The sequence below is a fragment of the Sus scrofa genome, chromosome 3 (assembly GCF_054392235.1).
Source record: "Sus scrofa isolate SSC_HxYL_T2T_F1_AM1 chromosome 3, Sscrofa_HxYL_maternal_Yorkshire_Landrace_v2.0, whole genome shotgun sequence".
NCBI classification, from domain to species: Eukaryota; Metazoa; Chordata; class Mammalia; order Artiodactyla; family Suidae; genus Sus; species Sus scrofa.
In genome coordinates this window covers 6,357,744-6,369,881 of record NC_139385.1, presented here as the reverse complement: position 1 = coordinate 6,369,881, position 12,138 = coordinate 6,357,744, and the positions used below count along the sequence as shown (strand labels likewise).

The 12,138-nt window shown below is 48.6% G+C and overlaps 1 protein-coding gene and 1 non-coding gene across 2 annotated transcripts; both read left to right on the top strand.

Moving 5' to 3' along the window:
• The first annotated feature begins 1,903 nt into the window (after positions 1 to 1,903).
• ZNF394 (zinc finger protein 394) lies at positions 1,904 to 11,410 on the top strand. The gene is made up of 3 exons (XM_085016536.1): positions 1,904 to 2,477; positions 5,212 to 5,338; positions 9,533 to 11,410. Exons 1-3 carry the CDS (start codon positions 2,067 to 2,069, stop codon positions 10,915 to 10,917), a joined length of 1,923 nt encoding a protein of 640 aa, XP_084872662.1. The 5' UTR covers positions 1,904 to 2,066; the 3' UTR covers positions 10,918 to 11,410.
• MIR9796 (microRNA mir-9796) lies at positions 2,214 to 2,305 on the top strand. Its single transcript, NR_128478.1, has one exon. It is a non-coding gene; the product is annotated as a microRNA mir-9796 (primary transcript).
• Positions 11,411 to 12,138: the final 728 nt, after the last annotated feature.

Genomic DNA, 12,138 nt, shown 5'->3' with positions numbered 1-12,138 from the left:
CCACAATGAAACATACCATCTGAAAAGGAGAGAAAAGGGTGATGGTCAAGGCAGTGCTGGGAATGGACTTTTCACATAACCATCAGCCCACATGCACAGTAAAAGGGTCGGCAAAGTGCTGCTCTAGGCACTTTGTATTTTCTCCTTATCTTAAACCCGACCCTAAGAGAGCTGAATACTTGAACTGCATTCTTTTCTTCCTTAGCCGAATCAGGCTGTTTGAATTTTGATAGTTGTGAACTCTGTTTTCCAGTATGCAAGAGTTTACAGTAGGCAGTTTTTTTGTAATCCCATCTTTTCCCTGATTCCATCTTGTTTATCCCTGCCCTATTTTTGTTTTCTCACTTAATTTTTTTTTTAAGGATGAAGCAGCTAGCATTCTTCAATGCATTTCTGTGAACAAAGCACCATAAAAAGCATTGGGAACACAGAAATGTATCATTCAGTGATATCAGTGGGAGCAGATAAAAGCACTTAATATTCTGCAGATGAAGGCAAAAGTTACAGGAGAAAGGGAAATAAGAGCTAAGCGAATCACTATATCATGATCAGAGTCCATAGTCATACAACCCAGAAACAGGAATTGATGGAGCCGGACTGCTAATCAGATGGTAAGTTGAGAGAACATGCATCTCCTCTCACCGGGAGGAGATAAAAAAATGCTTGTGCTACCCTCATAGTACTTAATAGTCTCTTCTGTATTCTGTAATTACTTATATAGGTGGATATTTACTGGAGCTAGATTTGCCTGTACTGTAAACGGTTCTCTTAATTGTGAATTTGCATTCTGCCCTAATTCCCTTGCCATCCTTGGCCACCTGATCCTAGTCAAAGTGCAGTGCCAGGAAAAGAACTTTCAACTCCCTGCCAGATTGTGATAGTGTTCCCACAAAGATGAATAAGTACACTTTGTGCAAAGCTTCTGACCTCCAAGGACTTTCCAACCACATGGGGAGATCAGATGTAAATATGGGTCAAGTTATGTCGTCACATTGTTACATCTTGCTCCAAAATTTGTAGAATGACATATATGGGCTTTGAGAGTTGTGAATTTTTTTTCTTGGTAAGATGATTTGATGTAAAAACCAATCCACAAATATCTGCTTTTGCCTGTTTCATGTCCTGTTAATGTCTAGACAAAACAGATTACAACAGGCTAGTACAACCACTTAGCTGCTAGATCCTAAAGTAGGGATTGACTACCTGTGCTTTTGCACAAAGTTTGGATAAATCATGAGTTTACAATTTAAACTTTAGGCTATAGATATGTCCTATGGAATATCGACCCTGCTTGGAAATTTGCATTCATAAATCGGGACATTTGTATATTCACTTAAATAAAGTACAAACCTTTATTCCCAGATAATGTGTTAAAGAATGACATTCACTTTTTTTTTGTTTTTTTTTTGCTTTTTAGGGCCCCACCTACAGCATATGGAAGTTTCCAGGCTGGGGTCTAACTGGAGCCACAGAAACGCCAAATCCAAGCTTCATCTGCGACCTACACCACAGCTCAGGGCAACGCGGGATCCTTAACCCACTGAGCAAGGCCAGGGATTGAACGCGCAACCTCATGGTTCCTGGTTGGATTCGTTTCCCCTGCGCCACGAGGGGAACCCCCGAATGGCATTCACTTTTAAAGGAAGACTATCCTTTAGTTCTGTAACCTGAAGGACTATATAAGCTCCACACTGCTAGGTAAGCCTGTAGAGTACCTGGGCAAGGGGTGAGATCAGCAAACTACCGAGATGTGCCTCACTCCTCCCGGAGGCCTAGAGAGGCCCCGGAAATGCCCGGGAGGGTGGGCCCCCGGAGGGAATCTGGTGACGCATTTCCGGTACAAGCCGGTAGTTTTTTTGTTACCGGATGTAGTGGCTTTTGGGTGGGGTAGCTGTGGGTAGGAGGAGTCTCAGAGGGGGTTGGGCAAGGTGGGCACCTGTTTGGGATCCGTCAGTCAGTAGGCTCTGCTTTGGGAAGGTCCGATGAGTCCCTTGGCTTTTTGCTGGGTTTTCTGTCTTCTCACCTGAAGGCAGAAGCCCGGGAAGGTCCGCACGTGGGGGAGAAAGATGAGCAAGAACTTGACCGCTAGTCAAGGCAGCGTCTCAGCCCCGCCCATGCGTGATGGACCTTGGATAGTGAAAGTGGAGGGAGACTCAGCCGGAGGTCGGGAGTCCAACCCAACCGGGGACTGTCAGGATCCCGAAATTTCTCGAGGGCATTTTAGGCGGTTCCGTTATGAGGAAGTGGCCGGACCCGAAGAGGCGCTGAGCCGGCTCAGGGAACTTTGTCGTCGGTGGCTGAGGCCCGAAATGCACTCGAAAGAGCAGATCCTGGAGCTGCTGGTGCTGGAGCAGTTCCTGACCATCCTGCCCCAGGAACTCCAGGCCTGGGTGCGGAAGCACTGCCCAAAGAGCGGGGAGGAGGCTGCCGCCGTGGTGCGCGCTCTTCAGAGAGCGCCTGGTGGGACCTCACTCCAGGTGAGGAGTGAGAAGTATTCTGGGAGTGGGGGAGTGAGGGATGCTATGGCTTTCTCAAGTTCTTTACTTCTTTATTACACTCTGTGTGAATTTTAAGGTGTGCATGAAACATCCCTTTCCGCAGGCAGGTGACACATCTATCCGGGGAATGGTCCTTGAGTTGTAGACCCGGCAGCAGAAAACCAGCACGGGAGTATTGTTTACACATTGTAAGACACCCTCTTGTCTACCTTGGGTATTTGGGAAAGAAGGACGTCAGGATGGAAAGTGTCGTTAATGCTGTAACAGCAGTTCTCTACCTCTTAGAACGTGAGCTTCCCTTTTTACTTTTTAGCGGTTTGGTGAAACCTCTCCTCTTGCAATTGCTAATGGTCCTCCAGAAGGGGAAGAGAGCAGGAAATCGAGTTAATAATTGATCATGCCTACGTGCTGAAGCCTCCATAAATCACAGTAGCTTGGGGTTCAGAGACCTTTGGGCTGGTAAACACAGTCACTTCACAGGAGGGTGACACAGCCCAGCCCCAGGGAGACAGAAGCTTCTGAGCTCAGGACCCTCCTGGATCTTGCCCTATGCCTCTCTCCCATCTGGCTGTTCCTGACATACCCTTTTATAAGAAACTGGTAATCTAGGAGCTCCTGTTGTGGCTCAGTGGTAACAAACCCAACTAGTATCCATGAGGATGTGGGTTCAATCCCCCGCCGTGCTCAGTGGGTTAAGGATCCAGCATTGCTGTGAGCTGTGGTACAGGTCGCAGACGTGGCTCAGATCCTGCATTGCTGTGGCTGTGGTGTAGGCCGACAGCTGCAGCTCTGATTTGACCCCTAGCCTGGGAACTTCCATATGCTGCACATGGGGCCCTAAAAAAATAAGCAAAAAAAGAGAAAAGAAACTGGTAATCTAGTATGTAAACTGTTCTCCTGAGTTCTGCTGAGTTCTGGAGCCACTCTAGCAAATTAATTCAACTCAAAGAATGGTCATGGAAATCTCTGATCTATAGCCAGCTGGTTGGAAGCAGGTCCGCAGGTGACAGCATGGGCTCAGAATTGATATATGAAGTCAGGGAGGGGTGGTCTTGTAAGACTGAGCCCTTAACCTGTGGGCTCTGACACCATCTCCAGGTAGGTAGGGTCAGAGTTGGGAAACTGCAGGACACCCAGCTGGTGCCACAGAATTGCTTGACCTGTGGAAACGCTCACGTCTGGTGCCCAAAGTGAAGTGTTGTAGTGAAGTGCTAGGAATATTGAGAGTAGAGGAGACACACAGAAGTGTGGTTTTCCTTTATGAGGAGAGGTGAGGTTCAGGAAATAAAATTTTATCACACTCAGGTCCTAGAAACCGAAGGCCCCGCATGCCACACACACAGAGCCTCGTGGGAGAGACGCCTGGGTGATCAGGACCAGATGGCGGAAGCAAAGGAAAGGTTAGGGCAGAGCTTATACTGGGATTTCAGAAGGAAAGGCAAGACAGGGCAGGAGTAAAAGTTTAGGATGGGCTGGTTTGAGTAATTCAGTGGGCTCTAAAGTGTAGGGGTAGTCCCCAGTTGCCTGGTACCTGGCCTTGGGGTGTTTAAAGCCGAGGAGTGTTGCCTCCTGGAGTGCATGGGCCAGAGAGAGGAGATGTGGCTCTGGATTAACTAGTCTTGGCTGAGCACTTTACTCTTAAGAATTGGCTGTCTCGGGAGTTCCTGTCGTGGCTCAGCAGTTAGCAAATCTGACTAGCATCCATGAGGATGCAGGTTCGATCCCTGGCTTTGCTCAGTGGGTCAAGGATCCGGCGTTGCCGTGAGCTGTGGTGTAGGTCACAGGCAAGGCTGGGATCCTGGCATTGCTGTGGCTGAGGTGTAGGCCAGCAGCTATGGTTCCAATTAGACCCCTAGCCTGGGAACCTCCATATGCTGTGAGTGTGGCCCTAAAAAGCAAAGAAAAAAAAAAAGGCAGTCTCCCCAGCCAGAAAGGGTTTTTGTTTTTGTTTTCATGACAGCAAGACAAAACAAAATATAAAATTATATTCCACTTAAATTGGTCAGCCACTATGGAAAACAGTATGGAGATTCCTTAAAAACTTAAAATAGTTCCCATTGTGGCTCATTGGGTTAAGAATCTGACTAGTATCCATGAGGATTCGGATTTGATCCCTGGCCTCACTCAGTGGGCTAAGGGTTAAGGATCCAGTGTTGCTACAAGCTGCAGTGTAGGTGGCACACATCACTCGGATTGTACATCAATGTGGCTGCGGCTGCAGCTGTGGTGTAGGCTGCACCTGCAGTTCTGATTCGACCCCTAGTCTAGGAACTTCCATATGCCAAAGATGCAGCCCTGAAAAACATAGAGGTGTGTGTGTGTGTGTTTTCCTCTTCCTTGTCATTGAGTGAGAGGTCTGTGGCGTCAGTCTGTGACCCATAACTGGAAGCTGGACAACACCTCCCTGCTGTTTCAGAACTTTCCCTTTTTAAGAACTTTGCTTTACCTTCTGTGATGGTCAACCTGCATTTCAATGACCATCTCAAAAGATCATCTCATTGGATAATTACCTTGTGGAACAGTCAAGGGACGGGAAGGCACTTATTACTGGCGAGGTACCGTACAAGGCTCACCCACAAAGACTCCATGGCGCAGCTGTGACTCGCTTCTCAGAGTTTGCAGGCTTCTCTTTGGAGTCCAGCCTCGCCCTGACACTCCTGCTAACATCATGCAGGGACAGCAGGCGCTGAGGGGAGGTCTCGTGTTGTTTCAGGGGTTGGAGACAGTCCAGGAGGTGGCTGCATCTCTCACCTGGGAGGAGTGGGAGCGTCTGGACGCAGCACAGAGGACCGGCTGCAGGAAGAGTGCGCCCAAGGGTTATGGCCACACGGGCTTGCCAGGTAAGGGCTGTGCCGCTGCTGGTTCCCAGCTGGGTGGCACTCACAAAGGGCTTGCTTCAGTGAGTCCCAGGGCCAGGCCTCCAGTCACAGACATGGGTTAGCAGCCTTCGGCTCTCTTTTGTGGCCCAAGCAAGACCATTCTGTTCTGTATTGTCAGGTGATAGATTCTGCTTTTCATTTTGGTTCATTTCTAATAAAACCCCTGTAGAAAGTATAAAAAGGTATAATGAGCACCTGTGTATCTACCATTCAGAATTATCAAATTTTAATTCTGGCCGAACTGGATTTTTTTTCAAAGAAATAATATATCAGGAGTTCCCATCGTGGCGCAGTGGTTAACGAATCCGACTAGGAACCATGAGGTTGCGGGTTCGGTCCCTGTCCTTGCTCAGTGGGTTAACGATCCGGCGTTGCCGTGAGCTGTGGTGTATGTTGCAGACGCGGCTCGGATCCTGCGTTGCTGTGCCTCTGGCGTAGGCCGGTGGCTACAGCTCCGATTCAACCCCTAGCCTGGGAACCTCCATATGCCGCCCTCCATATGCCGCGGGAGCGGCCCAAGAAATAGCAACAACAACAACAAAAGACAAAAAAAAAAAAAAAAAAAGAAATAATATATCACATGATGATTTTACAACTATAAATATAATAAAATTCATTGAAGAAAAAAAAAAAAAAAAAAAAAAAGAGGAGTAGCTCACTGGTTAATGAACCTGACTAGGAACCATGAGGTTGTGGGTTCGATCCCTGGCCTCATTCAGTGGGTTAAGGATCAGGCATTGCCATGAGCTGGGGTGTAGGTCGCAGATGAGGCTTGGATCCCACGTTGCTGTGGCTGTGGTGTAGGCCGGCAGCTGTAGCTCCAATTGGACCCCTAGACTGGGAACCTCCATATGCTGTGGGTGCGGCCCTGAAAAAAAAATAATCTTTTAACTCCTCCCAGTGGTATTTATTTACAGTTTTCAAAATAAGATGCATAGTCTGCTATTTTGTCTCAATTTCAGTTTTTATCTCTTGCTGCCTACTGAGGAAGACAAAGGTTCTATCTCTCCAACACACATTTAGCAGTCTAATCCTCACATTATCCTTAAATCAGTCCTTTAGGTTACTGAAAGGTTTTAATATCATGCCTATATAAATATTATCTGTATTTGCCCACATAATACATATGATTGTATGTCTTTTCCCTGGAATTAATGATGCCCTATTTCTCATGTGCCTCCTTGTCGAACCACTGAGCACTCGTTCACCCACAAGTTTTCTGTGAAAAGTGCCAACCCTTCTGCTTCATGTTCCCCTTGGAATATTCCTCCTGAAGCTTCCTCTGCTCCGGGGGGACAGGCTTATTCTCCAGGCTGGTTACACAGCTGCCATCCTGGAATGAAAGTGCGTGTTCCTTCAGTCTCACCCTGGGGATTCCTTCTCCTTTTCCTGGATCCCACACCATTTTCTTCCTTGGTGGACCCCCTTGGTTTGGGGTAGGACATCTTCCAGTATGTTCCAGGGACATATACGTGGAAGCTCAGTTTTTGTAACGTTGCATGTCCAAAAACATCCTTATTTCTCTCTCACATTCAGATCGTGGTCTGGCTGGATATAGCATATTCTATATCAGAAATGATTTTTACCTTTGGATTTTTTTTGGCTCGCCTCTGCAGCATGCCGAAGTCCCTGGGCCAGGGATCAAACCTGCGCTACCGCTGTCCCCAGAGCCATCGCAGTGACACCACCAGATCCTTAACCCACTGAGCCACCAGGAACTCCTACTTTTGAATTTTGAAGGCAGTGGATATTGTAGCTGTACTGTCATGTTGCAACGGAGAAAGCAGATGCCACTGTGACGCTTTATCCTCGGTGTGTGATCTGTGCTGTGTAGAAGCCTTAGAGGCTTTTCTTCATTCCTGCTGGTGGGAAATTTCCCCGTGGATATGGCTGGGGGCGAGGTCTCTTTCTTCATTCGTTGTCCCGAGGAGTCCGTGGGCTGTGATAATATAGATAGCCACGTCTTTGAGTTGTGAGAATTTCTTGGGGTGCGCTTCTATTTATCTGTTCATTTTTCTCTCATTTTTCTTCTGTTTTCTGGGGTGTCTTCCAGTTGGGGTTCCCCACCTCCTTCCCATTTCCTTATCTTCTATTTCCTTTTCTAGGAGATCTCTTGGCTTTATTTTCCAACTCATTTGCTGAAATGTTTCTGTTCTCATTAATATTTTCAAGGGCTTTTTCTTGCTCTTTATTCCTTTTCTTATAGGCTCCTCGTTTCCTGGGTGCAATAGCATGTCTTACTTATCTGCGACTAGGAGTTCCCACCATGGTACAGTGTGTTAAGAATGTGACGACAGGAGTTCCCGTCATGCTGCAGCAGAAACGAATCTGACTAGGAACTATGAGGTTGCGGGTTCGATCCCTGGCCTCGCTCGGTGGGTTAAGGATCAGGCGTTGCCATGAGCTGCGGCGTAGGTCCCAGACGTGGCTCAGACCAGGCATTGCTGTGGCTGTGGTGTAGGCCAACAGCTGTAGCTCTGATTGGACCCCTAGCCTGGGAACTTCCACATGCTGCAAATGCAGCCCTAAAAAGCAAAAAAAAAAAAAAAAAAAAAAAAAAAAAAGAATCTGACTACAGTGGCTTGGGTCCAGCAGAGGTGCACGTTTGACCCCTGGCCGGTGCAGTGGGTTAAAGGATCCAGCTTTGCCACCACTGTGAATGCAGCCATAAAAAAAAAAAAACAAAAAAAAACAAAAAACCAAGAAAAGAATATTAAGTATAGGTTATTCATTTTTTTCTCGTTTCATGCATTGCATGTTTCATTGGCATTTATTTTTTCTTCCTTTCTTTTTTTTCTTTTTCTTTTTTGGCCACCCTTGGGCACATTGAGTTCCCCAGCCAGGGATCAGATCCAAGCCACCGTTGCCACATACGCCTCAGCCGTGGCGAGACCAGATCCTTTAACCCACTGTGCAAGGCTGAGGATCAAACCTGCATCCTGGCACTACAGAGATGCTGCTGATTCTGTTGTGCCACAGCAGGAACTCCTCATTGGCCTTTCTATGAGTGGTTATCCTGAAATGCTGGTAACCTTCACTTTCTGTTTATATGTGATAGTTCAACGTAGGAACTGAGCCGGGACACTGCTGGGAAGGTTTAGCCAGCTGGTGATCTGCAGCGGAGGGCCAGTCATCAGGTGCTGTCCTGGTGGGGGATTCCCGTCTGTCCGTGTCTCTGGGCCACTAAGTTTTAACCAGGGAGAGATTCGTCAACAGTTATTTTATTGAGTGTCTTCCAGTAAGTCAGATGCAGTTCTGGGTGGGGAGAGGGGAGGACCCAAAACCTCAGAAATCCCTGCCCTTTCTGCCTGGAGGACGTGAGCCTGGGCACCAACAGTTTAAGCCTGAACGGAGCACAGTGCATTGAAGGTCTGCCCACCAGATCAGCAGGTTTGACTTGATTCTCCTGATGGAAAAGGGCCCCCTGTCCCCTGTGCTCAGCGGGTCCTCAGGCCCCCAGTCCAGGATTTATCTGGTTCAGGCTTCCTGGAGAGTAACCTGCCAGGATTCTGGCCAGGGGGGCGGCATCATGTACAGACTTACACCCAGTTTAGATGTGTCACCTCCCCAGGAGGCACCTGGTGGGTCTGGGACTGAAACTCTCCACGTGAATAGGGTTCTTCTTGCTAAAGCATCCTGCGTGCGTGGGCTCACGCTCTACCGTCTCTCCTGACACCCCTTCCAGGTTCGCCCTCGGTGCTGGAGTGGCTCATACGCCAGTGGAGTGGGGCGGGGGGAGAGACGGGCTGGGGGGTCGAGGCACAAGTGTAGAAGGGAAAGAAACAAGGTTTGCACAGGCAAGTGTGAGCACCTCTGACAGGTTAATGAAAATAACTTATCTTCAGGGTTCCCGCTGTGGTACATCTCTGCAGCATCAGGATGCAGGTTCAATCCCCAGCCCAGCTCAACAGGTTAAAGATCCAGCATTGCCACAGATCACAGCTGCGGCCTGGATCTGATCCCTGGCCTGGCAACTCCATATGCCATGGGGCAGCCAAAAATTTTTTTGAATTTAAAAAATTAAAATAATTACACAAATGACTTCATGGAGAAACTTAAAAGGGTTTGGGGGCAGGGCATGCTTTTCTGCCAGCAGTTTCTTTTTCACTGAAGCACAGGGATGACATACCAGTAGTTTGTATTTTAATGTTTCAGGTTCAGAGACTGGACCCGAGAACAAAGAGTTGATTCCAAAGCAAGAAATTCTAGGAGCGGAGCCCCGTGGGTGGCTGCACGGGTCCCAGGAGAAGGCTCCCCTGTCTTCCGAGTGGGGTGACGCCCACAGGGACAGGGTAGAAAAGCCCTCAGGAAACCTCTCCTCCCTGAAACTTGAAGATTCTCCCGAGGAGCAGGGAGTCTCCAGCATCTGCGATCTTAAGACAAGTCCCGGAGAAGAAGAGGACCCCAAAAATAACGAATCAGGGACCAGTGCCAGAAGCTCGCACTTTGCTCTCTGTCAGCACGTCCAGAGGCCTGTGACTGGTGATGACCACGGGAACAGGTGTAGACACACTTTAGAGACGGTGAAACCCCACAAATCCCGGGACAGCGAGGGACGCTGCCAGCGGTCAGGCCTTGTCGAGATGCAGAGGCGGCTCCAGGAAGAAAGGCCTTACGAATGCGGTAACTGTCGGAAGAGTTTCAAACAGCGCTCCGACCTGTCCAAGCACCAGAGGACCCACACCGGGGAGAAGCCCTACGAGTGCCCGGCGTGCGGGAAGGCCTTCAGCCAGAGCGCCACCCTCGTCAAACACCAGAGGACACACACCGGCGAGAAGCCGTACGCCTGTGCCAAGTGCGGGGACCGCTTCAGGCAGAGCTCCAACCTCATCCGGCATCAGAGGATCCACCAGGGAGAGACACACTTCACGTGTGACGAATGTGGGGAAACCTGCCGTGTCTCCCACCGGGCGAGACATGAGCGGACACACAAGGGGGAGAGGCCCTTCGTGTGCGACGCGTGTGCCAAGAGCTTCAAACGCTGCTCCGACCTCTCCAAGCACCAGAGGACCCACACCGGGGAGAAGCCCTACGGGTGCCCGGCGTGCGGGAAGGCCTTCAGCCAGAGTGCCACCCTGGTCAAACACCAGAGGACACACACCGGCGAGAAGCCGTACACCTGTCCCAAGTGCGGGGACCGCTTCAGGCAGAGCTCACACCTCAGTCGGCATCAGAGGATCCACCAGGGAGAGAGCAACTACACGTGTGACGAATGTGGGGAAACCTGCCGTGTCGCCAGTCGGCTTAGACACCAGAGGACACACAAGGGCGAGAGGCCCTACGTGTGTGACGCGTGTGCGAAGAGCTTCAAACGGTGCTCCGACCTGTCCAAGCACCAGAGGACCCACACCGGGGAGAAGCCCTACGGGTGCTTCGTCTGTGGGAGGCGCTTCAGCCAGAGCGCCACCCTCGTCAAACACCAGAGGACTCACACTGGCGAGAAACCTTACAGATGCCTTGAGTGTGGGGACAGCTTTAGGCAGAGCTCACACCTTCTCCGACACCAAAGGACCCACAGAAATAAAGTCCCATCATTCTGACATGCTTCTGCCTGAGCCGTTTTGTTTCCCTCCCTCCCTCTCTTTCCAGGAACCGCATCCTTTGGCTTTTGCGCCATTTCCGTGATCATGGATCGTGTCACCTTGGGCCTCACGCCCAGGACAGACGGAGTCCAGCTGGTGTCTCAGGATGGGCTTTGATCACGTATTGCCCCAAAGGAGGACTGCGTGAGGTGGGATCCCTGCCTGAAGAGACTTCTGGAAGAGTGAGGGCTGACGTGTGACAGTTCTGTCCTTGTCTCCACTCCTCTGGAACTTCTGCTTTGGGGCCCCCTCTTGCCCACTCCAGTTACTTCCCCGAGCATGTATCCACTCGCTTAGATGGTAAATATTTCATAACCCAAAGTTAAGTACCTAGAAGAGACATTCTATATTCTTGACCTTTTAAACAATTAAATTTGCAGGGTCCCTCTTTCTTTCCTGTTTTTTTCCTTATCGGCTTAAATACAACTAAGAATTTGTATTAGGGCCTAAATCTGTCTTACTGTCTTTCTAATGCTACACACTGATAACATGTATCACACCCAAATTCTTTTTGAACTTATTTCTTTTGGGGGGGGCTGCACCCACAGCATGTGGAAGTTTCCGGGCCAGGGATCAAACTCGCACCACAGCAGCAACCCAAGCCCCCCACAGTGACAACACTGGATCTTTAACCTACTGCGCCACAAGAGAACTCCCCGAACCTTTTTTTTTTAAATGGAATGCAAGTATGTTATTGGATGTTTGGGAAAACAATAGGAGAAAAAATTACCCATAATCCCAATACCATGATCTATGAGCTACTGGCACTTTGGTGTATTTCATTTTGATTTTTATCTGCATATTTTTATATAACAAAAATCACAATGTTTATATCTTTAGCATTATGTCTTAAGGTTTATACACTGTTTTCCTAACCTTTATGCTTAATAGCTGCTCATTTTCCATCAAGTGGATGTAACAATTCCTTTTGCTGGACATTTCAGCTATGTCTCATTTTTTATTGTTGCCAGCAATGCTGTAGTGAATAGCAAAGTAAGTTTAGGATTTGGATTATTCTTTAGAATCTAAGGCTACATTCCCAGAAGTATAATTCCTTGATCATTGTGTGAGCTATTATATGGCTTTTAATACACCCAATTTCTTCCCCCAAAACAAGTGCCAAATTACACTCTATTATGAGAGTGTGCCCAGAAAGAAGAAAAACAAATTTGGTTGTTT